Here is a 25231-nt window from a genome sequence, read left to right on the forward strand (position 1 = left end):
ACTACAATTGATCACAAATAATTGCGCTTGATCCGTAGGACTTCAACTCTAGAGACCTCTTTAAGCATGATTTTCTGTGTGATGTGAGGTTCCCTCTGATATTTTGATCACTGCTGTATACAGTGTTTTTTTTTTAACGAATTAGACTATGCTTCCCGTGTTACTTCATTCTCATCGAAAGACCAGTATGGTGGTCCTAACTGGGTAGTCTCATTTTTTGCCCAATGTCGACCGGATTATATACCAACGGTACCACAAACAGCTATTGATGTTATAAGAGCCACTGTTGATATAGACTTACCTACCCCGACTATAAATTTATCTCGCTTAATTTATCAGGAAAATCTTCACTAAATCAACCGACATCTTTTTTGTCGTCAAACTGTATTTCTCGCTAAACAACCCCTGGTTGACCTACTGCGAGCATGCGTTCCACTTGGATATATCTGAAACCCTCTAGCCTCTCGCTGGTTTGTTCATGATGTTCTACAACAGGACACAAGCCATATTGCATAAGACGAGCTTCATTTGCTATGCTAGTCAAGCGGGAGATTTCTATTGCCCATTCACAATCAAACTTGATGTTGTGACTGATGCAAGGGCGCTCGAAGCAGTGTTCCCCAAATCATCAGCGCAACGGCCAACATCGCCAGCAAAATAGGCTGCAGCACCGCCACTCCCTTAGCCTGTGCAATAGCCCCGATCATAAAAGGGAAGACAGCTCCTCCACCCATAGAGAACGCAGCCGCAAAACCAATAGCCGCGACATGCAAGTGCTTCGGCAACATGCGAGTAGCAACGACCACGACGCCGGGGAAAATAGTTCCCAAGAAGAACCCCACCAGTGCAACCGCCACAGCCGAGACGATAAACTTCGGAACGAGCCAGAAGATCAGTTCCAGCGCAATGGCAAGCACGATATATACGATGATTGATAGTCTTTCGCCGATGCGGGGTGAGACGAATCCCAATATAAAGCGGCCCAGTGTAATGCCGAGCCAGAAGCCTGTTTCGGCCATGCCGGATGCGAAGGGAGTGCCGTGGCGTATACTGGTCATGAATACGACAATCCAACCTCCGATGGCTACCTCACAACCGCCATATAGGAAGAGGAAGATGGCGCAGATCCAGGTGACACGGTAGGTCAGTGATAGTCTGGTCTGGTTGGGAGATCTACTGCCATTACTACCCGGGGACGACGGATTGTCCTGTCGGTATTTGGATCCGGTCTCCGTCCAGAATGCGCTGGTTGCATTGACGAGTTCTAAAGCGGCAGCTCCCGTCTTGGATTCGTATTAGTGTATGGATTGTTCGGATTGCAGAGGCCGCATAGCCGCCGCTAGGGTTGATATACGTACTAGGAGGTAATAGCATGAATTCCAATGCCAGCCGGCTTTTGTAATCAGGGTAGTCGCAATAAGAGGACTGACTGTAGCCCCAACACCATAGAACCCGTGAAAACATCCGAGTACTTCGTGAGAGTTGGCCAGACTGCTGATCCACACGTTCCACCCCGCATTCTGGATCCCGCTTCCAAGCCCGACGAAGATATACATGATCACCAGCACCGGAAAGGGAGGATTACTTGATATGACGGCAAAGGCAAGCAAGTGACATGCTGGGCCGATAAACGCCACACCTCGACGACCGAAGCGCTGGTGGATCAGATTACTGACAACGGCGGAGACAGTGTAGCCCAGAAATGGTGACAGGAATACTAGGGAAATGATAGTATAGCTCTTATCGTAAGAGACCTCGAGCTGGAAGATACATGAGGTCTGAATTAGCATTGTATATGTTTGCTTCATGTGTGAAAGGTGATACAAACGTAAGGAATTATCGCTCCATATGCCGCATCATTGGACCCCATGACTAAGGCACACCAGAAGGTAGCCAGTACTCTCCAGATCATAGTCTTTGACCCGTTCCACCGCAGGGCGACGTTGACTGCGTGTAAGGGAGGAGTGTCATCCTCAGATCCGGGGCCCGCTGGGACAGATGCAACGTGTATTGTATTGTCAGACGAGATAGAAGGTGGACGAGGAAGATTTGGATTTGTAGAGATAGTCTCAGTTTCGGCCATGGCTCATGATAATCGAGTACCTGCAAAGGAGACTCAGTTTTTCTATAGATGGTAATAATGATCTGTGTAACGAAGGATCTAGTACACAGGATAGAATCGAGGATTCGAGATCACCTGTCAACTAGGTAAGGATATAGAGGCAAGAAAAGGGAGAAGTGTCTATCATTAATTGAGTAGTAGAACGAATACAAAGGAAAGTAATGCTAGTCGATTTTGCTGTGTACGTTGCCGTCTTAAATAGCTTAGGATCCTCTCATAAAAAATGGCTGAATAGTCAGGCGACACTCTATCCGGCTGGTTTTGAACTGTAAAGGCTCTAGAGTCTACGAGGAGCGGGGATCGAGGGGAATAGTTAATAGAAAAATTGGTTTATTACTAGGCCTTTCGTATCTAAAGTTTACAAAATTAGGTTAGATTAATAATTCGCGCGGGAAAGGCGGAATACAGGCGTTAGTTATAAGCAGCTGTGATAGAAGCAACATACCAGGCTGGCTTTTATGGTTTCCTATACAAATATGTAGGAAATCTCGATGTAAGGCCCGGGGAAGTTATAGTCGACCACTCAGACTACCATATAAGATTCCCTATAACATGATATAGTGGGTCTATGTAACTAATTAAAAGTTCGCTGGGAATCCTAATTTAAGTCTAGAACTTTTCGCTACTACCACACAGGAACAAAAGTATATCTTATCGTAAGGATTGTCGTATTCTAGTTTTTTCCACAACCTTTAAAGCGTACAAATTTACTAAGCATACTATATAAGAGTATCTTCTTATAGTATATCTGTACTTGAGGAGGGCTTGTGTAGTGATTTTGACCCACTAGTTTAGCTCAATTGGTTGCGTATATCGGGGTTTTATCCGTACTGGATATGGAAACGTTCAACGTACTCAGTAGAACTAGCAGTATGACTCAGAAGCGGGCCGTGAACTACGTTACTAGGTACCGTCATCCACAAGGTACGAAAGCGGGTCTGGCTCTAGATAAGCCTAATACTCTTAGGGTTTTTTCCGCGTTCTCCGCACTGCCGGCAAGACAACACCTACTACTCGCTGCTCTGCCTTGAATGTTCTCGAACTGTCATTGTTGAAGCTTCCATGAGCCTCATTGCCATGTTGCGCTCCCAAAATGTCGTTCCCCGAGGTCACCGCCGCGAATGTGGCCGAGGTGCTCCACAATGATCGTATGGTCATCGCCGGCGTGGACGTAGACGGCCAGCTGCGCGGCAAACTCATGAAGAAGAGCAAGTTCTTATCTATCGCCACCGGTGGGTTCGGTTTCTGCTCCATTATCTTTGGCTGGGACCAACAAGACACGGGCTATCCTAAGGAGCTCGCTATATGCAACGAAGAGAACGGCTATAGAGATCTAATTGCAGTCCCGGATCTGAGCAGCGTTCGGCGTATCCGGTGGGAGAATAAAGTGCCTTTCTTCCTTCTCAGCTTCTTAGACCCGGACACACAAGAGCCAGTCTGCGCGTGCCCACGAGGGCTGTTGAAAAATGCGACTGCGAAAGTTGAGGCTGCCGGTCATTTCGCTATGGCGGAAAATATGTTCGATGGCAACCGGCCCTCGTCGTGTACTACCTGAGGACCCCCGGCTGATATGTTTGCAGCCGAGTATGAGTTCGGCCATTTTCGGATACCGGGTGATAGTTTTAGCCCGGAACGCGCTGCATCTGGCATCACATCCTTCATACAAAACAATTCGGTTGACTCGCTACCATCACTAACAGAGGGTATGTTTGGGTACTCCATGACTCGCTCGTTGCACAGTGAGAATTATCATGACGGAATTCTCGATGAATGTGAACAGTTCCGTTGTAATATTGAGGAATGGCGTGCGAAGAGCGGTCCCGGTGCTTTTGAAGCTGTGAGTTATGCTCGAACGAAGCAAGAGAAATACAATACTGATTGATACATAATCTGCGGGTTTGATATGCTAACGCTGAATGTTGCGATAGACATTGCAGTGCAGCGAGGCCAAGGATATGGCAGATAAGGCTAGCTTATGCAAGTAAGATTCTCTCATAAGCTGAGATAGTACATTTCAGTTTCCCAGGCTCACCATGTTATATTTATATCCATATCAAGATACGTTGTCAAGGCCTACGGTATCAAACACGGCATCACACCTTGTTTCATGGCAAAGCCGCGCCACGAGCTACCTGGGAATGGTGGGCACATGAATATTTCTCTCATTACCGCCGATGGCAAAAGTGCTTTCACTCGCGACACTCCCGATCCGTCTCCTCCTTACCCAGATGTGGCACATTTGTCGGATCTCGGTCGCCAATTCCTCACCGGTCTATTGGTAGGCTTACCGGACATCATGCCGCTGTTTGCACCAACTATTAATTCTTATAAGCGTCTGGTGGAGGACCTCTGGGCTCCTAACACTGTATCCTGGGGTCTGGAGCACCGCGCAGCGTCCATTCGACTGATTACACCCCCAACTGCTAACGCGAATGCCACCCGCTTTGAAATCCGTGTTCCTGGTGCAGATGCCAATCCGCACTTCGTGCTTGCCGCAATAATAGCCCTCGGCTGGCGTGGCGTAGAGAAAAAGCTCGAAATTCCTGTGCCACCGTTGCCCAAGGGCGAGGATATGAGTAGCTCTAGCGATAAGAGTATGCCCTTGGCCAAGGCATTGAAAGAGGCAGTGGCCACGTTCACACGACTAGATAGTGTGGCTCGAGAGGTGTTTGGAGACAGCTTCGTTGAACACTTTGGTGGCACAAGGGAGTATAAAATCCAACTGTGGGAGGAAGCCGTGACTGACTGATACGTGTTCGCTGTCGGGGTTTTTTTTCCAACTTGTCTTAATCGGACAACTGAGCTGGGACTGACAGCATACTTCTAGGGAAGTGCGGCGGTGCATTGAGACTGGTTAAGGGAACGGATGTCTAGAGTTAGATCTATTGATCCCATGGGATATAGACCTATTTAGTATAGCCTCGAAGCCTGTCCCAGAGTTGTTCAAAGTTCTCGAAACACGGAATGTCGTCTACTTGCAATTGATCCACAACACCCTCCACACAAGCTCCATTTTCTACCAGTATATTAGCAACCTTCAACCGGTTTGTACTCCCTTTCTCCCTTTGCAGCCTCACGCGGTCCAAAGCGATGTGTAAAGCAGTCGGTCCATACCATCCAGTAGGCCTTTCAAAGTGGTTAGTGGTCGCATTTACATCTGCACCGTGCTTCAGAAGGAGCTCAACCACAGCGACGTGACCACCCATTGCAGCCAGATGAAGTGGTTGACCGTTCCATTCCTTTTCATCAGGATTAGGAAGTCTACCATGGCACATATCTAACCGTCTTGTGGGGACATGTATGCTGGCTCCGGCAGTAATCAGCCTTTCAACGATAGCAACATTGCCCCAGTATGCAGCGACATGCAATGGACGCCAGCCGTCGATACCGGCCGCTTCTATATCAGCACCGCGCGACAGCAACAAAGACACTACATTCCCAAAATTGGCACGAGATACCGCGGCATGGAGAATAGAATGGTGTTTCCGACAAAAACTGATGCAGGAGTTCACGTCGGCCACGAGTCTAAGGAGATGCGAGAACATGATCTCGTCACCAGTAATCAAAGCTTCTTCAAGCATTGTATTTCCATAATTATTTCTCTTTTCTGCTATTTCTTGACAGATGACTTGATCCCCAAGCCGGAGTCCAGTCTCGCGAGAACGATAGGGGTGATGATTGGAAGTCCGTTGTACGATGTTAACGGGCAGAAGATGCCATAGTGTATCGTGATGATGTCGCCGTTTCAGTCGATCAGATAGTTTGCAATAGTCGCGTGAGAACCCAGCATGATGGATAGGAAACCATCCATCTTTATCGGGTATGTTTGCATGAGCTCCATGGTCCAACAAGCTGACAACCAAGTCGGTGTTTCCCCTCATTGCGGCGAGATGCAACAGGGTCTGACTCATGGAATTCTGAGAATCCAACCTCCCGAATTGCGCCAACGCATTACAGATGCGGCAAAAGATGTCCTTTATATCAGAGGGAGTCGGAGAACATAGGTGACGCGTCCAGTGGTCTGGTTTGGGTGAGATGGAGACATGTGCGGTTAGATGCTTTAATGGCTCAGGATTATTGAAGACTGCGGCGGTCAAAACGGAATCAGATGTCTCTCCGCAGGCATGGAAGGCGTCTGCACCCGCCTCCAAAAGCGCAAGTGTGATTTCAGCCATTGGAATGCTTCTAGCTGCTAGAAGGAGAGGAGTCATGCCTGTAAATGGGCTTTGGAAATTCACGTTTACTCCGGCTGACTTTAGGCTAACCAAAATGCGCGGAAAGGCTTGTGCAATCTCTTTAAGTGACTTTCTATGAGACGAAGATGATCCTTCATGACCAGGGGATTGGTCGTGAAAATGGCCAACCATCTCACTTACTAGCACAAGGGCAGCGTCTTCATTTGGGGACACTCCATGGCCAAGGAGAACATCCATAATCTCGTAATCAAGGTCCCGAGTAGCAGCCGCAAGAATAGACTGAAGGTAAGGTGTTGCCGGTATTTTTGCCCCAAAGGAGATAAGGACACAGCTTATACCCCAGGCCCTCCTCCTTAATGCAAGAGTCAATGGTGTGTCTAGCTCATCTTCTTCATTTGTCGAAGTGTTATGCCACAGCGCAAAGGTTGGAGATATATCCAGCATGCTTGCCGAGCCATCTCGTAGGACCTGGCCAGTTAACCTCACATACTGGTTGAAATTATTCTGATTTATGGGCTTCCAAGCTCGCTGATTTAGAAGTGAAGCTGCAGGGCGCTCAGGTAGTCCTTGAAGCATAAGATGCAGCGCTCTTCGTACTTCCTCCACATCCCAACACACCTCCGCGAATTGCATCATCGTGTGGATTGCAGTCCGCCCCATATTATCGACAGTATCAACTCTTGACCCAGTGGCCATCAAAGGATCAATGAATGATAGAATCCCACACATTGCGGCGATGTGCAAAACTGTCTCTCCTTCGCTGTTTTGTAATGTTGGATCTGCTCCCTTAGAAAGCAGCATGCGAGCCATTTCGGTAGCCAGGGCCTGCTGCTTTTCACTGGCCTTGTTGGCAAGCAAAACAGCAAGCATGAGGCAAGTTTCTGACCTGGGGATAGGTCCCATATCTAATATTCTATCTAATTGCAGCGAAAACTGGTTTATATCTGCACCACCATCGATGATCGCCCTTGCCGTCTCAATGAATCCATTCATTACAGCAAGATGCAAGGCATTCCTTCCATGAGAGTCATAGCTTTCAGGGTTTGCCCCGTTTTCGAGCAGAAGTTGCGCGAATCGTGGGTCTTCTTGACCTGCAGCTACATGCAGAGGGGTTCCGTGGTGACCTCGAATATTCACATCATGAGGGCTAGCGAGGATGACTTTCACCGTTTCCAAATTTCCATGACGAATAGCAACGTGTAACGCAAGTTCACCTGCTCCGAATTGTTGATCAGGCTTTGCTCCTTTATCTAGAAGAAGTCGTGCAAAGCTTGGGTCTTTTTGGCATGCAGCGATGTGCAACAGCGATCCCTCCTTGGATTTGAAATTTACATCAACACCGGTTTCGATAAGCAAGCGAGCTGCGTTGAGGTATCCATCGCGGATGGTAGATCCAAGAACTATTGCTTTCCACACCGATGGGCTTGTCTCCACCCACTCATTTTTGAAGTATTTCCTCGGATCCTCCACCAAGTACGTCTGACCCGAAATTGTTTCCGCGCTGTACAGGAGAGCCTTTGTTTTCTTTGATGACTTCCCTCCCTTTGATGACTTCAACAGCATTCGCCATGAATTCTCGGCGACAGGAACTTTGAAACTCTCTCTAGACCAAAGCTTGTCGAAAACATCATCTCCCACCCGTGAACCTGGTGCCTGGAGATACACAACTAGCAAATCAAAGATGGGGGCATGTTTGGCTTCTGCCGCTACTTGTATTGGCGAAACGCCCACTGGCGTACTGAGTCGCCTCACATCATCCACGCTGAGCGTCCGGATATCAGCCTTGAGAGTAAGTGATAATTGTGTCTGATGGTGCTGTAGAAGCGCCTGGACTATCTCGGTTTCCCCCCGTGATATGGCCCAGTGCAATGCTGTGGATCCTGACTTGCTGCGTCTGGTATACTTGGCATGATTGGATAGCAGAAGACGAACGATATCCAGACTTCCAGTAAATGATGCCCAAAACAGGGGGGTCCAACCTTGATCATCCGGGGTGTCAATATCTGCTCCATTTTCTATAAGAAGCTCGGCAGAAGCAAAGTGACCGTTTGCACAGGCATAGTGGAGAGGAGTCCAACCCTGGGTATCTTTTGGAGATGTGTCGAGTGCTGACTTAATCAACGTCTTCAAGTTTCTGGTCAAGTTCCAATACGCTGCAACGTGTAATGCAGTCTGCTTTGCGGGCATGGCCTCGAAAAGGGCATTCGAAAGGTCGGTCTCGAACCCGTTGCGGAAATGTAATGCTTGAATAGCAGCGTCGCGGAGATTTCCGTCCAAGATCAGGAATTGAACAAGAGACTCTGTGTCTCCTTCCAAATCTTCCAAATCTTGGAGATGCTCTCCCCAGTGCCGCGAGGCATAATCGAGAAACACCATCTCATGAAAGCGGCAGGAAAGCTCCGCAGAGCTTGCACATGGCCCTTGCTTGAATGATTTCAAACACATGTAGCGTAAACATGTCTCTGATATATCGGTATTCATGTCATGAGATACCAACACCGTGGATCTAAAAAAGTCGTACGCAGTGGCATGACACAATCCAACCGTATTATCGTCAAATAGCACCACCATGCCAATACACGACTGAAGGAGGAGATCTGGACTTACGGTATTATCCTCGTAGATTTCCTCTTCATCTTTCTCGACAGCAAAAGCGTGAATTAGCTCACTCAATTTAAATCGTCTTTTTGCAAACGCAATCCACCCAATGAAACGATGCGCAAGAGCTCTCTTTGCCTTTGGCTGGATATCAATTCGCTGTACGATTGATGTGTAGGCTTGTTCCAGCCCTTTCGATTCCTTCTCAAGCGCCTTTCGCATTTGGCGAATAGTGGTGAGATCCATAAGCTCATCGAGAATGAGCTTGACATGGAGAAATCTTAGAAATGTTAGCCTGGTAAATATTCTTCGGCTCATGATGCTTACACATTGCTCGATTTTCTCATGATGTCCTCGGTGAAGTCCTCGGTGTCAGGAAAGTCACTATCTTGGAAGCGGGAGCTGATGTAGAGTTCCAGATCATGAATCTGCGAGTACACCTCCATCTTTACTGCAGTACCCATATGCTTCCTGATGTGACTTAGATCTCGGCTCGTTACCATTATTTTGCAGCCTGCCCCAACAAAAAAAGGCAGATAGGGAAGCAAGCCTTCTGCCTTGGGTACTTCATCAGGACCGTCGACTATAAGGTACGTCGACTTTAACTCACAGGCTGCTGCGAATAATTCAGCCAGCCCCGCAGGAGTACTTTGTTTAGCTGGGTCAGCGCAGAGTTGCTTCATGGCTAGGAGTAAGCCCTCATCCGCTTGTTCGATCACCTGTCGAATCATACACTGCAAAATTGCGGTAAGGAATTGCTGGTCTCGAGAGGAGAACTGGCAAAATATGTATATCACAGAGCTTGCATTGGATGTTTGTCTGTCCCACAGGTACTCGATTGTAGTTGACCTAGACTTTGTTAGGCACGAGGAAAATAGCACCAATGGGCTATGGATCGGATGCGTACGCGAGGAGCGTTTTCCCAACACCAGCTTCGACCTGTTAGTGATACCATAGACAGAATAGTGAAACGAGACGGCTTCATACGAGATCCGTAGCACCAAAGCAGTGATGGGGGTCCGGTGCACCAGGTTTCGACCGTCTGAGATTTTAAGAACCATTCCCCGGTCCCAGCGCAAGCGACTGGTCTCGAGCGTTCAAATGCATCTGGCCACGGGAAGAGCGAGAAAAGATGCTGGATGACTTGCTCTGCAGATCTAGTAAGCTTGTGAATTATATTATGCTAGCATCGCACAAATATACCGTTGCCGATGGTGGCTACCTTCTTGTATGTGGCATTGGCTACGGTCCTTCTCGCGGTTAGCACTGATTTTGTTGTGCAGGTAAGCCTTTGACGTATCTACATGATATTTGTGGAGAGGAAATCCGTAAAGAGAGTCCGATACATATGCAAGAGACCGATATGCTTTTTTATTTCTTTTTCCTGGAACGGCCAGGCGAAGCGACGTATTCTTTTGTCGAGATCTAAGTGAAGGGCTGTTAGATGACGGTGGCATTCTTGAAGAGCATCATCGTTAAGCGACGGTGGGCGTGATGGCAAGTCTAAGCCGGTAGACGCTGCCTCTTGTATAGCTTCTTCCAAGCGAAACAGAACCTCGGTCAAAGCAGAGACTTCTTGAAGATAGTGCTTCTGAGTCTTGGGGGCAGATTTGATGTCTGAGACGTAACTATAACTGAGCTTGGTAATCTGTCCCGCAATCTGGACAAGACTACCTATACTGGCGACTAGGCCGATGATTTCGGCCATATTCCTTTATCCTTATTTCGACTCTGGGCTGGATTTCAGAAGGAGTATAATGAAAAATGAGTTGGATTCGAATGGTGGGGCACGGGGCAAAGCAACCTTATACGAGACAACACAGCCTCAAGGCAGTGGGGCGAAAGGGCCAATGCTTATTTGATCGACGCAGAGAGCTGATCATTCTCCACATAGGACTTGTTGTAACAGTTGGCTACAGACTCAATCTAACCCGCCACTTGCCAAGATAGAGTTGCTGGTCTGTCACCCACAGGAAATATGCCCATTTCTCCTAGCTAGCGAGTGCTTCCTTCGAACAGTTGCCAAGCCCGAGATACAGTGGATTGTTGCCACGTTTGATTAACATGATGCATAAACAGATTGGACAAGAGGACGAATGGTTGGAAGCTAATAAAGTGAAATTTCTGGAGCTGGCGGCTGGGGAAGATGAGGATTTTATTCAGCTATCGAAGGAGCTGGAGGACCGTTGAGAGCATGTATAATTCAAAATTTTCTAAGTTCATAAGCACAGAGATGTTCTGTGTACACTTCTACAAGTAATGTGTCAAGGCGTCGAAGCAAGGAACAGTCGAATCACAAATCTTTTATTGCATGTTGGTCAATTTTCTCGTTTCAAGAGGATCGAGATAGAAGTCTGCCAGGTTCGTCAGCGCTGATATAACACAAACGGCGGAGAATTCTTACTTCCGACAGGCCAGAGAGAAGTCAGATTTTTCATTGCCTCCCGTACGCATTTTACACAATCCCTGTAAAAAGGAAAGTTCGCCTGCTCCAGATTGGTAAATATGACCGCAGACTGGTACAGCCAGTCCACCACGAGTGGGGATGGGAACTGCGATTGGTTGTCACGCAGTCGATGTGCAATAGGTAAAATCACTTCAGCTGTTCTTTCCATGGCTGTCAGAAAGCGATCTTCTCCTGCAGCATGCGATGGCACCTCGTGCCTTGGTCGATGGAAAGATTGTAGCATTAGAAGGGCACTGAAGAGAAACTGATGTTAGTCAAAAGTAGAAAATGCTGGGTTTCGTGAAATGGTTCGTACCTGCCCAAGACGGCTACGGGAGAGCAATACGCCACTCCACATAGTTCCTCTTCTGAGACGGTTAATGATAAGAGGGATCGAATGGCACGGTCAAGAATGTCTCCTTCTTCTCTCAAGATGTGTCTGCTTATCTCTGTATCAGAGACATGTCGAAGAACCCTGCTCAGCAAGTGTGCAGCCTGCGCTAGGCGCGCGAACTTGCCCATTTTCTCGGCGCATGGGGACGAGACAGTGTAGGGGGGTGCATTCGGATAAGTCTGTGATGTGATTAAAAGCTGGATACAGTAACATTGTTGAACCCTGCTTACCCCATTGTTCCAATCCTCATCTAAGACAGGTAGATAATAATTCTCCGCGGGATCAGGAGTGCACAAGGCCCGATTTGGCCAATTCACGTTCATGCTTCTTGTTGACACTGTTTCTATATTTATGACACCACGTATTAACCTTTCCAAAACGATAAGTCAGACACAGGATTAGATAAGTACATCTACCAGATCTTATTATTTTTATAATGTTCGGCTGTCTGCGGGGAGGTATTGCTCATCGTACCGCGTCGCTGACTGCTCACACTTGCCATTGTGCTTCAAAAACATATCATCCGCTACATACTTTCCTCGCTACCAGAGCTCGGTTATAGTCGTTTGGTTATGTGAATCTGCTGACCTCAAAGAGACCACGTCCAGCTGCATTCTTCTCCACGTTGAAAATGCCGTTGACCGAGATCGACTCCCTCCCGCATTTCCGGGTTGGAGAACGTTCAGTATGTCAAAACCTTTGCTCCAGCAGTCTACGTGTAGTGACTAACATTGAATACATTCATAGCGCGAAGCTGGCCAGGAAACGAAACTTCTTCACTTCATCTACGGCCAGCCACACTTAGACGAGATCAGAGGACACTCGCAGAAAGTACTTGACCTGATGAACAGGTTCGAAGAGGGATACTACATGATGACCGTCGGTGCACCGAAAGGGAGGATCGTGACCGATCTAATTGATGAGATCAAGCCCAAGACGATGATCGAACTGGGCTGCTATATGGGATACTCCGCCATTCTCTTTGGCGACGCAGTACGTCGCAATGGTGGCGAGCGCTATCTCAGTCTGGAGCTGAACCCGGAATTGCGAACATGCTGATCGAGTTAGCCGGTCTGCGCGATTTTGTACGAGTGATTGTTGGCCGCAGTGACGTCTCTCTTGACAGGTTATACCGGAGAGGGGAGGTAAGCAAAATCGAACTTATGTTTCCGGATCATTACAAGCCTACGTACTTGACGGACTTGAAGCTGTGCGAGCATCATGGCATGATCGTCCCGGGCTCGGTGCTGGCTGCAGACAATGTGCTCTATCCCGGGAACCCGCCGTACTTGGAGTACGTCCGTAGCAGTGTTGAGCAGAAACGGGAGGCCGCGAAGGGAGGGCCCATGAAGGGATATAATGTGGAGCGCACAAGCCAACGTCAGGTCAATTCATATATGCCAGAGGGTGATACGCCTGCGTTTGAAGTGATTGGAAATCCCAACCTCGTGTACCAAAGTTGTACTGCAGCAACCAGAGGGAGAACGGGTGAGTCTCCGTGTCGAAGATGGAATTGTTCAAATTTGTCCTTTGCTAATCACCGTGATAGGATGCCATCGAAGTCACCCGATGTGTGGGGTGGGAGGAGTAGGTATAGGGCTCGTTCACTGAAGTCAATCAACTTGTAGACAAAAAATAGGATAAATCCATTGAGTGAAACGAATCACAAATTCTAAATGCAACGCTAAGATTCACGTATGATAACTGCTTTTGGAATGTTCCTCGATTCCATGGAAAGGTCAACTTACTTCCGCACGTCCTCAAATGTGATTTGCGGGACGCGCTGTGGTTCAACCACTCATCCGTGACAGTCGAACCTAAGCGAGTCTGGAGGGCCTGGATCGAAGGTCTGTTTGATCAGGCGATCAGTACCAGCGATAGAGCATCTTGTTCGACCTCTAAGATGTGTCCATAGTGCATCAGTCGACACGAATTCAGATCAGATATGTATCCAAAAGCAACCGGCGTCGGGCCCCATTTCCACAAGCAAACGGCACGTTACGGGCCTAGACCAAGACTAAGAGATATAAGAGATAGGACTTTGCATTCTTTCGTACATGGTTCATGTTCTGCGACAAATATTGGTTCCGTCATCTAGCCACCTTGCCAATCCAAACATTCTTCAAGGAAACAGTCCACTCTCACAATGCCCGTTGAGAACTACGGAGTGTGGAAGGCGAAGCCTGTCCGCTTCACTTATGAAACTGATGCGGATGACCATGTGTCGCCTCACCTATCGCTGTTCTTTACTACCAGTGACAACCCTCGCGGCGAAGGTCGCGCAGCAATAAACATTAAATCTGGGGACAAAAGTGACTCCAGACTAGTGTTCTGGCTGGCCAAAAAATTCGAAAACTTTCAGAATGAACAGCTCCGGGAGTTGAAACCAGGATTTCACCGACTGGAAGGCACCATGGAGCAAGCCCCTAACGGTCTCGCACTGGACTATATTAGAGGCAATCTGTTCCACCGAGAAACAGGCAGACTCCTACCTCATGACATTCCTGGACCTGATAATGACATATTGGATGAGCTGATCCCCTTACTGGATGGCGCGGTCGACAATGACAGCGTGATCTACATCTATGGGTCGCATTTCAACCATGGCAACGGTATCCACAACATTCACATGAACCAGGGAAGTCCTAGGAAGTGGAAAAGCGACAATGGGATCTACCAGGACGGGGGTATTTTGCTGGACTTTGGAGATCACTGGAAGGGGGTGTTTATCGGTTTTGCATCTCAAGCTGTGCATACCGACGCCGAAGGTCAGCCTACTCCCCCACACGGCTATCTTACCTGGAATGAACTCTTGAACCCGGAAATCCCCGGGGACCAACGAAAGAGGCGTGATGTCCATGACCGGACAGTTTCTATCAGCGAGGCCTTAATCCGCCACCATGGTGCAGACCCAACAGCCAAACCTGACATGATCACTCTCACGAACCGCGCGGACGCGCCCGTGGTACTTAATGGCTGGAGCATTCGGAATCACAAAGGCGACAATGAATACCTGCCCGATGGTACCGTCTTGCGTCGGAGACGTCGCCAGAGCTTTCAGCTACATAACTGCGCGCTGTCCGACGAGGGGGGTACCATCACGCTCTTGAATGAGCAGGGGCTCAAGGTGGACGGGGTGCGATATACCGCTACCCAAAGCAGTCCAGGCCATGTTGTCTCGTTTTGAGTCTTATATCGGCTGATACTTTGCAACTTAACTTGCTCTTTTTGCTTATGTTTTTAATTTTTTTGTTTCTTTCTTTCTTTCTTTTTTTTTTGGTTTGGGTTTGGTTTGTTTGTTTCCACTCCATATATGCATGCGACGTGACTGTTGCCTGAGGCACAAAATGCAGGCCGATCGATTTGGCTGATTGTGAACATGCTATTGCTGTGGTAATGTAATTGTTCTAGCATTATATCACATTTATTCTGGTGACCATATCATATTAAGCTCAATAGACCTACTAATTCAGTGATGCCTTAATCTTGGCCAAGATGGTCCGATATGGCAACTCGACTTCCCGAGAGAAGTTCGGGATCCGCGGACCCCGATACAGAATTGCCGTCCAAAGCCACCCATATAAGAAGTAACACCCGACAACCTATAGGATAAGAAGGGTACTAAGTATCATACGTGGGAAATCTGATTGGTGTGCCTGAACCCCGTCCCTGCTCTCTCTATATCAAGGTTGCATTAGTCGAGTCACCATGATCCCTCACCAATATTATCCCACCACGATACATCTACCACACTTTGCCGCCAATGAGACCTCGGTAGTCTCCCTAATCGCCCAATTTGGCTTCTTATGGGCTGCGGTCCTAGGAACTGCCTTTTTCGTCATACGACGTGTGCGACCGACGGCAAGTCGGGCGGATAAACTGGCCTTTGTGTGGATGTGCTTGAGTAGGTTCCATGACCCTGTCAGTCCGTTTGAAGAAGTCACACTAAGATGAGCCATGTAGCGGGCTTCATTCACTTTTTCTTTGAGGCCTACTTTGTCATTCATCATGAGACTCTGGCAGGCTCCCAGGAACTATTCGGCCAGCTATGGAAGGAGTATTCTCTGTCGGACTCCCGGTATCTGACATCGGACGCATTCCTGGTCACCATGGAGGCCGTAACCGCTGTAAGTGGACCTGATTGTGTCAAAGAAAATTAACATAGACTAACAGTCCTGCAAAGTTCTGCTGGGGACCACTGGCCTTCTTTATTGCCTACTGCATCGCAGTTCAGCACCCTGCACGTCATGCCCTGCAGCTGCTGCTCTCCGTCGGTCAGGTCTACGGTGACGTCCTCTACTATGCCACTAGTCTGTTTGATCTTTACTTCCATGGAGAAACCTTCTGTCGGCCCGAGGGCTACTACTTCTGGTTCTATTACTTTTTCTTCAACTTCATCTGGATGTTCATCGGCTCTTGTGAGTATCTGCCCGGTTTTTGAAGACGAAATAACTAACTCTTTTTAGATTACGTGAAACAGAGTATCGGAGAGATATATAGAGCGTTCAAGACAGTGCAGGAGTTGGGTTCGTCGCGCAAATTGAATTAATTCGGGGAGAAGATATTAAATCAGTCGATCTTGTCTAGAACAGGAAGACCCTGGTGTTTGTTCCTTGAAGAATATCTTCAACTTTCCTCCATCGAAAGGCGGCCTGTATGTTATGCGGCCGACATTAGTCGTTAATATTATAGACAATTCATCATTCGAGAGATCAGTGGCACAATGCATGCTATTTATTAGACATTCTCCATCTCCGGACTCCGGAGCGCATAGAACGTAGACGTTTATCGTCCCGCTTCAAATCTCCGGGATTCTCCCGACGGACTCGGATACCATCCCCGGTTAATACAGCACGTATAAAACGCTGGGACACCCCGGTGGTCAAGCGTTTCTCAGGGGAAGATAATCATTTAGAAACGGTGATCGGCCCGATCGGACCCAGGCGGCACAACCAGGTTATGCTACTAGGCTGAATATTACGCGGAGCTTGTGCCTGTTAAGCTTGGAGTGCCTAGAAAAACAAGCTCTTAGTGGTTGAAGATAGGAATCCAGGGTTTCCGCGCTATTCTATCCAAGTGGGGCCTTGCATGATATGCCACCATTTATCTGCCTGGGATGCAGACGGCCAATTTATGACTTCCCGTCTTGCACATGTTATTCTGCAACGGCCTGCAGGAAGGACAGGATACATGGATGGGTGATAAGTGTCTCTGATATTAGTGAGTCCCTTGTCGGACTGAGGTATATCTAGTCGTAGTCTTTCTCGCCCCCTATTTCGATCGTCAGTAGGCGGTGCAGACAATTTTAGATTTCCAATCGCACACTACCCTCAACACCGATTTTAAGCTATAATGTAACATTGGATTTATTGATGCCATCACTGGCCAGAAGAGAGTAAGCAAGTCAGCCTTCTACGGGGAACATGGATCCTCTGCCACTGAGACAAACCTCGCACGCAGCGACTCCACAAGGCGGAGCTCCGTCGGGGAATAGCACTAAACTAGCCGTAAGATATATCGGGGGCCATAATTGTAACATTACTATACACCAGACTAAGCCATCTATAAAGATGTGCAGCCGTCACGATATTCTCGATATGATTCTTCAGGCTTGTCTGTCTGTGGAAATCTCGCATATCAGGTCCACACAATGCGACCCTTGTCTCATCTTTCTTTTTTCAACGGGCTCCTGCTCGGCCTGTCCGCTCTCTCGGCTGCGACTTCAGTTGTCCACGAGAGACGTGAAGTTACATCCTCGAACTGGGTTAAGCGGGCGCGTGTGAACCCATCGGACAAACATGTCGTCCGCATTGGCTTAACCCAGAGTAGTCTCGAGGAGGCTCATGATTTACTCATGGATGTGTAAGTGAACGGCTATTGTTTCGCTTGTCAAGGTTATACTCCGCTCTAACGTGCTGTGTGTAGCTCAAATCCGAGCTCTCCCAACTATGCCAGGTTTTACTCGGCAGATGAAGTCGCTGCAAAATTCGCGCCGTCGACAGAAACAGTCAACGAGGTCCAGAACTGGCTCACCGAGAAGGGAATTGATGCCAGCCGTGTCGCGCAGACGCAGAACCACGGCTGGCTTGTATTTCACGCCACGTCGAAGGAGATCGAGAATTTGTTCGACACTACGTACTATGAGTACCATAATAGGAAAACTGGCAAGAAAGCAATTGCTTGCGAACAGTGAGTTATACACTCTACTAATCTGTCTTAGGACTCGTGACTGAGAAATACGCAGGTACCATGTCCCGGCTTCAGTCCAAAAGCATATCGACTATGTGCATCCTGGTGTCAATCTGAACCCATCCTCGGGCAAACCCTCCAGTATCCGTAAAAGGGGAGCTGCAAGCAAGAAGACGAAGCTCCCTGCTCGTGGACCACGGCCTATTCAGCAACACGATGTCAAAGGCCTCAACGTCACTAACTGTGATCAGCTAATCACACCAGACTGCATTCGGGCGTTGTATAAGATTCCCTCTGCGCGTGCGGCGCCTCACCCAAATAACTCGTTGGGAATTTTCGAGGAAGGGGACTACTATGCGCAGGAGGACCTCGACCTGTTCTTCAAGACATTTGCCAAGAATATTCCTCAAGGCACCCACCCCATCCCAGCCTTCATCGACGGTGCGGAGGCTCCAGTCCCCGTGACTAAGGCGGGTGGGGAGTCAGATCTCGATTTCGAACTGGCATATCCGATCGTGCATCCGCAGAGCATCACGCTGTACCAGACTGATGATGCAAACTGGGCCACCAATACCACGGGATTCCTCAACACTTTCTTGGACGCACTTGACGGCGTGAGTTGAAACTGGATTATCATAGGATTTGAACTGTATCATTAACGTCACGCAATATATAGTCTTACTGCACCTATTGCGCGTATGGTGAATGTGGCAACGACCCTTCTCTGGATCCCGTTTATCCTGATGACGCTGGCTACGATGGACAGCTCATGTGTGGCGTGTTTAAGCCCACTAATGTTATCAGTGTATCATACGGCGAACAGGAGAATGACCTTCCCGCAAATTACCAACAGAGACAATGCATGGAGTAGGTCTTCGTTGCTATTATCGCATGCATTTGCTCCATTCAACGCTAATTCTTTCCAGGTTCCTGAAGCTTGGTTTGCAGGGAGTCTCGGTACTCTTTGCTTCTGGTGATAACGGTGTTGCAGGACCCCCAGGAGATGGTAACAGCGTTAATGGCTGCCTGAACAATGGGACAGTGTTCAGCCCTGCATTTCCTAATAGGTAAGAGATGTCCACTGCCACTCGTAAACTTCATGCATTAAAGAATACAGCTGTCCATACATCACCAACGTCGGCGCCACCAAGGTCTACCCGGGATACACCGTTTCCCAGCCCGAGAGTGCTGTGTACGATCCAGATGGTTTGTACAGTTATGCTTCGGGTGGTGGCTTCAGCAATATCTACCCCATCCCCGACTACCAGGCGGAAGCCGTTGCCACGTACGTCTTCTGACCCATGATAATAAACCTTTAACTGACGCCGAAGGCAGATACTTCAAGGACCACAATCCTCCCTATCCATACTACGAAGGTGCCGAAAACCTCGGCAAGAACGGCGGTCTTTACAATCGCTTGGGGCGAGGCTATCCAGATGTCGCCGCTAACGGCGACAACATTGCCGTCTTCAATGGCGGCGAGTTCGGTTCGTCGGGTGGAACAAGTGCTAGTATGTTGACTCTCCACACTCCTTTCTTAATGGAAATGCAAGTCTGCAGCTACTAACCAGATGTTTGTTCTACAGGTACCCCGATCTTTGCTTCCATCATCAATCGCATCATCGACGAACGTCTTGCCGTCGGTAAGGGCCCCGTTGGTTTCATCAACCCAGTTCTCTACAAGAATCCCTCCGTCCTAAATGATATCACCAATGGTACAAATCCCGGCTGTGGAACGGACGGTTTCTCAACTGCTCCTGGGTAAGTATTCATTTTCGCTCTGTTTCGTGGCTAGCTGCTGACTCGCGGTCTTTCAGATGGGACCCCGCCACTGGTTTGGGAACACCGAACTATCCTAAGATGTTGAAGTTGTGGCTTGATCTGCCTTAGGCGATTTGTTGGACGCTGGCGGTAACAATGCCACCAGAAATACAAGGATAAGAGGAGGTTTGGGAATGGACCCTGATACATAGATTGACCTGTATTTATGCTTCTCTTGTTAATATTGATTACTTTAACGCGAGGGCCCAGGAACTGTAGGTTCGAGCGGTGTGCTTTTCCCTCGTGGCATTTCAGGTTGCATGATCAGACTTCGTCGTTGTCTTTCATATGCTCCGAGTGGGATTCATCGCTGCACATCTGTTTCCGCTTGAGAAGTAGGACAGCGACTAGCGCGCCTTGTAAGACAACAAAGTGGAATTAGCAAACATGACCATATGCGAGTGGCCATGTCGAGCGCACCGTGATCGAAACACACCTCGTGCACGAAAGTTTATTCACGATGAGCGGTACGTTTAACTCAATGTTCTAGAATAGACGGGATAGAAATCCGACCCATGTCTAGGATGCGTCATTATCAATTCAGAATCCATTCTAGTGCACTGTAACATGACAGCCCCTGAGCAGTAAGGTCCGACAGCGCGGATCGTCATTGCAATAGGTACTGAGTCGATCAGGGCAAATACCACAGAGGTCTGAAACACTGCCGTCTAGGCTGCCACCTTAGCTTGGTCGATCGCGAAGCTCTCTCGGGGGACAGAGTCTTTCAGAATCAGGCCAGGTCACTATTACACGTTAGATAGGCACAATCATTGGATATGCGACTTGAAACGGGTGATAAGATTGTGTGTGGTCTATCTGTTAGCCGACTGGGAACTCACTCGTCACAGTGTCCGTGGTCGTCGGGGAGCATTTCACCCATAATCACACGTTTCGGTGTTGATCGCCTTCTATGTTGGTGACCGCAGGATCAAAAATGGCCCCATCCAAGCCATATTTGGAATTCATGAGAGTGACGAGAGTGAGAGCAAGAGGCAGATCTCACGAGTCGGTGATAGCCCAGTCATGACAACACGATGATAACGAAGGTATACTCAAGACCCTAGGTATCTATCACGCGGGTGTCACCAAGTTCGTGCCTAAAGTTGTGCAAGAAAGTCCAGATGACATGCGACTTCTCAGATGAAGACTACCCCTGGACGTCAAGGGATAGCCTCCTTGTCAGCACTGCCTCCTACAGGTCCAGCCGATGGGTGTATAACCTGAAAGGGAGAAACACAAGTGTCTCAGGGTGAACAATACCAATTTCGGTAGTGTATGGGATGTCATAGTACAAAGCCGGTCGGCAAACAAGGTCAGTAAGGGACGAGATCTCATCCATGGCGGCAATTATTGGCACTGAAACCAATGGTGTTCTAGCGCCCTGCCTTACGATGTGCTTGAGCGGGAACCTGCACATCAACGGCGCAGGGGGAAGCCTCCACCAACTAGCTTTGTTGGTTTGATAGTTCGGCTATGTCTCTGACCCCTTGGGCGATTGCCGAGCTCATATCCATATCAACTCGTTTCGTAGTCGGGCTTGGCGTGTTCAAATACATCTTCAAGTTTGATCAGACTCACATATCATGGATGCGTGATATCCTGGAGTTCATGAGATAGTTTCGATACCCCCTCTGGACCCGCCGAGCAAAATCATGATGAAAAGCGATAAAGAATGAAAAGGATCAATGTTATCCTGTTCTTAAACGAAATTGGAAGGGATGTCAACAAGACTCGATAACTCCTTCGCTTAAGATAGACTCCATCTTAAAGGGGGGAAGGAGGCTGGAGCAAATGAGAGCATTTTCTATCGTTATTAGCGTCAAACCTAGGGATGCAAGGGAGAAAGTCAAAGGCTCGTACGTCCATGCGAGTGATGCGATCTGTCAGGTCGGCACAAATTCCCCGACAGAAAATCAAAAGGATTGTGTTTGACTATTTCGGAATTAAGTTACCGTCCGCCTTCCTGCACTGCTCTGATTGGCGGATATCCGTACATTGTGTAAGGGGTTACGGAGCTCTGGCCACCAGCCCTAATCTCATCCCTGGGCCATGAAACGAACCTCAACATATTCACGATTGCGATCTGTCGATGATCGCTCTTAACAGCTGATACACGACGCGAGCACCGAGGTAGGTACCTTGCAGCTTTGGATAGAGCGCACCGTTTCACAACGCTCCCCAGCGAGATTTACGCGTATCGGTGGACACGGTGGATAAGACGAACGGGATCTGTCGGTTGGGAAAGTTGATGTATCCAACCGCCGCCGTTCCTCGCTCAAAGCTTATCGGGGATATGACTCCATCCGAAGCAAGGTTGATACCTGTCAAGGTTCGAAGGGCCTTGGAAGGCAGTCGGCAACTTAGATCCTTGTCTGTGGTTCCCTACGTTGCGATGAATGCCCCACAACGCTCGCCCTGGGAGGGATGGATGTACACGGATACCCCTCATCAGAACCACATGGCTAGTAAACGATGTTGATCGATGCACGAAAATGGATCCTCCTGGACGCGGCCTATCTATTGCTCACACTATTTAGTCGGCGTTCAATGTGATGAATCGGCGGTCCCTCCCCACATTGTCTTTTGACTTTTTATTTTTGGACGCCCTAGACGTGAAGAACCTGACACATACGGGTGTCGATGCGCGAACTCCCTGTCCCACCGAGAACTCAGGTAGTATTTATTAACCCTTCCGCTGGCCGCGCGAGAAGTGATTCCAAATACTCGAAGCCACAACCTTCGTCTTCCTACCGTTAGGGTTCCTACCTGTGTATGCTTATCTCAGTTTCCCATTGCAGTCTTGGACAGAGTACCTGTCATGTCTCAACAACCAATGTCAGACGATGGCGTCCCAGGAGATTTCGAACACCCCAATCAGGATCTCCGCCGGTCCGTCATCATCACGCTTTACTTTGCCTTTATCCTGTCCACAACTGCTGTCGCTCTCCGGCTTCTAGCGAGGAAGTTAAATGGCACCCGCCTCTACTTGGATGATTATCTGATTATAATCGCTCTTGTATGCAAAAGAACCTTCCGGAAGCTTCTTTTTCGGAGTCCTGGCTAATTTCTGTCGTAGCTTTTTAAATATGGATGCTCAACCGGAGTTGCGATCCGTAGGTGGCCTTGATGCCGTCCTTTAATCCCCATGCACGAGTTCAGGTAGCTAATCTGATGCCAGTGCTTTTCAACGGGCTGGGCTCCCACATCACGATGATTCCCGAGAAGAATCTCACAATCTATCTGAAGGTTTGCGTCTCCAGTGTCCTTTGCGCGGCGGTCCACTTACTGTTTGAATCAGATTGGATGGTCCAATTCCTTGGTGTATTCCAGCTGCATTGCCTTTGTTAAATTCTCTGTCCTCGCCCTTTATAAGCGCTTATTCTCCACTCCGCGGATGATTTTCGCCGCCAATATCGTCGCCGGATTTGTCATCCTGTGGTGGCTGAGCGTTTGTGTGGTGGGGATCTTGCTCTGCCTTCCAGTCAACAAGTTTTGGGATCCAACGGTGCCCGGATCCTGCCTCGACTCCGCCCAATATTACTATGGCCAGCAAATTCCCAACATCTTGACCGATGCGGTTCTTCTCGTGATGCCGTTGAAATTCGTCTGGGCACTGCCGATCTCCAAAACCCAGAGACTGCTGCTCTCCGGGGTGTTTGTTACTGGCGGCTTGTAAGCACTCTTTGCCTCTATCCCGAATCAACATTGACCTAACCCTCAACTCCCAGAACCCTGATATTCGACATCGTCCGGCTCGTAGCAATGATTAACCTCACACGTTCTGGGCCTGACGTTACCTGTAAGTATCCCAGCTATACCTAACCCTAACACGCTCTTGCCACCTAGACCCTCACTAACCACACGACCGACAACAGATAACCAAACCCCCGTCGTGGTATATACATGCGTCGAAGCCACAGTTGGAATTATCGCCGCCTGCCTCCCTAACCTAAGACCGCTACTAAAACTCAGTCGGGGTAGCTTCTGGTCTCAGATACGATCTGGAACGGGACATTCCAAGCAACCTCTCATGCCGGCGCAGGAACTGTCTATGGAAGAGAGCAATTATGACCCTTACTTTACCCAGACGAACATCTATGCGAGACATAGTGTTTCCATTCAGTATAGCAAGCCCTGAGATCTCTTTTGTTTACATTTCCTTTTGTTCGTCGTCGCTGGGAAAGCCTTAATAGCCTGTCGCAAAACTGAACATAGCGTTTTTAATTTGTGTATAAAGTTCGCTGTCGCGAGACACAAGCGAGAATGGATTCTTTCGTATGTATATAGTCAATTGAGCCATAATGTTTTTCTTTGCCAAAGGTTTGGTTTGTGCGGACTTTTATCGGGCTTGTAGCTTCTAAGTCCGAGGTCCTGACTTGGGCACATGGATATGTAACTTACATGAAAGTTAAATGAAAATATTTATTATTTAACAATGTACCTGCTGCATAAGATAACAGTATAGAATTATTACGTATAATTTTGTTGGATTTTAGAGTAGACTGGGTACGTCATTCCGATGTCACGCTAATGTCATATCGACAACAAAAGATATAAAAAGGATATAAAACGATCGGACTATAACCAGACCTCAACAACCAAACCAGATCTATTCACTTAATATTCTCCAGTTCAATAGAATACCAAGCAAAGATGCCCGCCAAAAAAGTCCTCATAATCCTCAGCGACGCCGACTCCTTCCCCCTAAAGAAAACCAGCGGCCAAGATGCCGGCAAAACCGTCGACCAACCGTCCGGCTTCTTCCTCATGGAACTCGCCAAACCACTCCAGAAACTCCTCGACGCCGGGTACGAAGTCACCTTCGCCTCTCCCAAAGGCCAAGAGCCCACTCCCGATCCCAACAGCGAATCTCTCCTCGCCTTCGCAGGCAACTTCTACGAACGCCGCCGCGAGAACGAGCTCATCGATCGCATGAAGCGGGAGAACGGATTCAGTCACCCGCGGACATTCAGCTCCATCAGTGATGACGAGTTGGAGTCCTTTGCCGGCGTATTTATCCCCGGTGGACATGCGCCGTTGAGAGATCTCGGCGCGGATAAGGATCTCGGGCGCATTTTGAGGTATTTTCATGCGAAGAGTCGGCCGACGGCTGCGATTTGTCATGGGCCGTTTGCATTTTTGAGTACGAAGTTTGCGGGGGATGGGGAGTTTGCGTATAAGGGGTATAAGATTACTTCTTGGAGTGATGCTGAGGAGAAGATGATGGAGATGATGATGGGTGGGGAGATTGAGAAGGTGGAGTCGGTTCTGAGGAATGAAGGCGCGGTTATGATTGAAGGGGCAAAGGAGAAGATTGGCAGCATTACTGTTGATCGTGAGCTGGTTACGGGCGCGAATCCTACAGCTGCTAATGCTTTGGGGGATCAGTTTTTACAGATGTTGAATGTACATTGAGTATTGACTTGGTGATTTATATTGAGGACGTATAATACTGTCCACGTGAA

At 48.4% G+C, this 25231-nt stretch overlaps 10 protein-coding genes across 10 annotated transcripts; 7 read left to right on the plus strand and 3 right to left on the minus strand.

Moving 5' to 3' along the window:
* Positions 1-20: 20 nt before the first annotated feature.
* On the minus strand, positions 21-2429 carry F9C07_2282741 (major facilitator superfamily domain-containing protein). Its single transcript, XM_071510580.1, has 3 exons — positions 1829-2429; positions 1359-1760; positions 21-1283 (listed from the first exon to the last, which is right to left on the minus strand). The coding sequence occupies exons 1-3, from the start codon at positions 2081-2083 to the stop codon at positions 573-575; spliced, it is 1368 nt and encodes a 455-aa protein (XP_071365328.1). The 5' UTR covers positions 2084-2429; the 3' UTR covers positions 21-572.
* F9C07_2282743 (ankyrin repeat-containing protein) lies at positions 2430-12183 on the minus strand. The gene is made up of 8 exons (XM_041291492.2): positions 11679-12183; positions 11321-11616; positions 10221-11270; positions 10120-10166; positions 9904-10065; positions 9824-9848; positions 9244-9765; positions 2430-9196 (listed from the first exon to the last, which is right to left on the minus strand). The coding sequence occupies exons 3-8, from the start codon at positions 10622-10624 to the stop codon at positions 5029-5031; spliced, it is 5328 nt and encodes a 1775-aa protein (XP_041145395.2). The 5' UTR covers positions 10625-11270; positions 11321-11616; positions 11679-12183; the 3' UTR covers positions 2430-5028.
* Positions 3216-4871, plus strand: F9C07_2065359 (glutamine synthetase; the record flags this gene model as incomplete). Its single annotated transcript, XM_071508703.1, has 4 exons — positions 3216-3615; positions 3679-3959; positions 4051-4103; positions 4181-4871. 4 exons carry the CDS (start codon positions 3216-3218, stop codon positions 4869-4871), a joined length of 1425 nt encoding a protein of 474 aa, XP_071365329.1.
* On the minus strand, positions 10786-12079 carry F9C07_2255829 (uncharacterized protein; the record flags this gene model as incomplete). The annotated part of the gene is made up of 4 exons (XM_041291493.2): positions 10786-11270; positions 11321-11616; positions 11679-11935; positions 11987-12079. 4 exons carry the CDS (start codon positions 12077-12079, stop codon positions 11221-11223), a joined length of 696 nt encoding a protein of 231 aa, XP_041145396.2. The 3' UTR covers positions 10786-11220.
* Positions 12184-12194: 11 nt separating the features above from the next.
* On the plus strand, positions 12195-15284 carry F9C07_2221183 (uncharacterized protein). Its single transcript, XM_071509724.1, has 7 exons — positions 12195-12441; positions 12504-12762; positions 12789-13248; positions 13306-13380; positions 13446-13645; positions 13700-13809; positions 13891-15284. The coding sequence occupies exons 1-7, from the start codon at positions 12388-12390 to the stop codon at positions 14941-14943; spliced, it is 2211 nt and encodes a 736-aa protein (XP_071365330.1). The 5' UTR covers positions 12195-12387; the 3' UTR covers positions 14944-15284.
* Positions 15285-16514, plus strand: F9C07_2282746 (putative cholestenol delta-isomerase). Its single transcript, XM_041291489.2, has 4 exons — positions 15285-15660; positions 15720-15883; positions 15940-16174; positions 16223-16514. The coding sequence occupies exons 1-4, from the start codon at positions 15465-15467 to the stop codon at positions 16303-16305; spliced, it is 678 nt and encodes a 225-aa protein (XP_041145399.2). The 5' UTR covers positions 15285-15464; the 3' UTR covers positions 16306-16514.
* Positions 16515-17406: 892 nt separating this feature from the next.
* Positions 17407-19835, plus strand: F9C07_7733 (putative protease S8 tripeptidyl peptidase I; the record flags this gene model as incomplete). Its single annotated transcript, XM_041291498.1, has 9 exons — positions 17407-17618; positions 17682-17945; positions 18001-18559; positions 18622-18812; positions 18872-19012; positions 19063-19230; positions 19281-19456; positions 19532-19706; positions 19763-19835. The coding sequence occupies 9 exons, from the start codon at positions 17407-17409 to the stop codon at positions 19833-19835; spliced, it is 1959 nt and encodes a 652-aa protein (XP_041145400.1).
* On the plus strand, positions 19762-20509 carry F9C07_2154286 (uncharacterized protein). The gene is made up of 2 exons (XM_071509253.1): positions 19762-20122; positions 20203-20509. The coding sequence occupies exons 1-2, from the start codon at positions 19933-19935 to the stop codon at positions 20241-20243; spliced, it is 231 nt and encodes a 76-aa protein (XP_071365331.1). The 5' UTR covers positions 19762-19932; the 3' UTR covers positions 20244-20509.
* Positions 20510-22584: 2075 nt separating this feature from the next.
* Positions 22585-23904, plus strand: F9C07_2231714 (uncharacterized protein; the record flags this gene model as incomplete). Its single annotated transcript, XM_041291504.1, has 6 exons — positions 22585-22782; positions 22843-22879; positions 22945-23012; positions 23065-23438; positions 23495-23565; positions 23642-23904. 6 exons carry the CDS (start codon positions 22585-22587, stop codon positions 23902-23904), a joined length of 1011 nt encoding a protein of 336 aa, XP_041145401.1.
* Positions 23905-24419: 515 nt separating this feature from the next.
* Positions 24420-25181, plus strand: F9C07_7735 (ThiJ/PfpI family protein; the record flags this gene model as incomplete). Its single annotated transcript, XM_041285607.1, has 1 exon — positions 24420-25181. One exon carries the CDS (start codon positions 24420-24422, stop codon positions 25179-25181), a length of 762 nt encoding a protein of 253 aa, XP_041145402.1.
* Positions 25182-25231: the final 50 nt, after the last annotated feature.

This window comes from Aspergillus flavus, chromosome 3 (genome assembly GCF_009017415.1).
Source record: "Aspergillus flavus chromosome 3, complete sequence".
Lineage (NCBI taxonomy): Eukaryota > Fungi > Ascomycota > Eurotiomycetes > Eurotiales > Aspergillaceae > Aspergillus > Aspergillus flavus.

Excerpts from the sequence above, each read along its gene's own strand:
- F9C07_2282743 (XM_041291492.2), bottom strand. The coding sequence starts at position 10,624 with ATGGCCGAAATCATCGGCCTAGTCGCCAGTATAGGTAGTCTTGTCCAG. Across the intron at positions 10,066-10,119 it reads GGTAGCCACCATCGGCAACG|AGCAAGTCATCCAGCATCTT; the intron begins GTATATTTGTGC and ends CTAGATCTGCAG. Across the intron at positions 9,766-9,823 it reads GTTGGGAAAACGCTCCTCGC|GTCAACTACAATCGAGTACC; the intron begins GTACGCATCCGA and ends AACAAAGTCTAG.
- F9C07_2221183 (XM_071509724.1), top strand. The coding sequence starts at position 12,388 with ATGCCGTTGACCGAGATCGACTCCCTCCCGCATTTCCGGGTTGGAGAA. Across the intron at positions 12,763-12,788 it reads CGACGCAGTACGTCGCAATG|CTGAACCCGGAATTGCGAAC; the intron begins GTGGCGAGCGCT and ends CTCAGTCTGGAG. Across the intron at positions 13,381-13,445 it reads TCACTGAAGTCAATCAACTT|ATTCACGTATGATAACTGCT; the intron begins GTAGACAAAAAA and ends TGCAACGCTAAG.
- F9C07_2282746 (XM_041291489.2), top strand. The coding sequence starts at position 15,465 with ATGATCCCTCACCAATATTATCCCACCACGATACATCTACCACACTTT. Across the intron at positions 15,661-15,719 it reads CTTTGTGTGGATGTGCTTGA|CGGGCTTCATTCACTTTTTC; the intron begins GTAGGTTCCATG and ends TGAGCCATGTAG. Across the intron at positions 15,884-15,939 it reads CCATGGAGGCCGTAACCGCT|TTCTGCTGGGGACCACTGGC; the intron begins GTAAGTGGACCT and ends AGTCCTGCAAAG.
- F9C07_2154286 (XM_071509253.1), top strand. The coding sequence starts at position 19,933 with ATGCTTCTCTTGTTAATATTGATTACTTTAACGCGAGGGCCCAGGAAC. Across the intron at positions 20,123-20,202 it reads TAGGACAGCGACTAGCGCGC|CTCGTGCACGAAAGTTTATT; the intron begins CTTGTAAGACAA and ends ATCGAAACACAC.
- F9C07_2282741 (XM_071510580.1), bottom strand. The coding sequence starts at position 2,083 with ATGGCCGAAACTGAGACTATCTCTACAAATCCAAATCTTCCTCGTCCA. Across the intron at positions 1,761-1,828 it reads ATGGAGCGATAATTCCTTAC|CTCGAGGTCTCTTACGATAA; the intron begins GTTTGTATCACC and ends TGTATCTTCCAG. Across the intron at positions 1,284-1,358 it reads ATTCATGCTATTACCTCCTA|ACGGGAGCTGCCGCTTTAGA; the intron begins GTACGTATATCA and ends TACGAATCCAAG.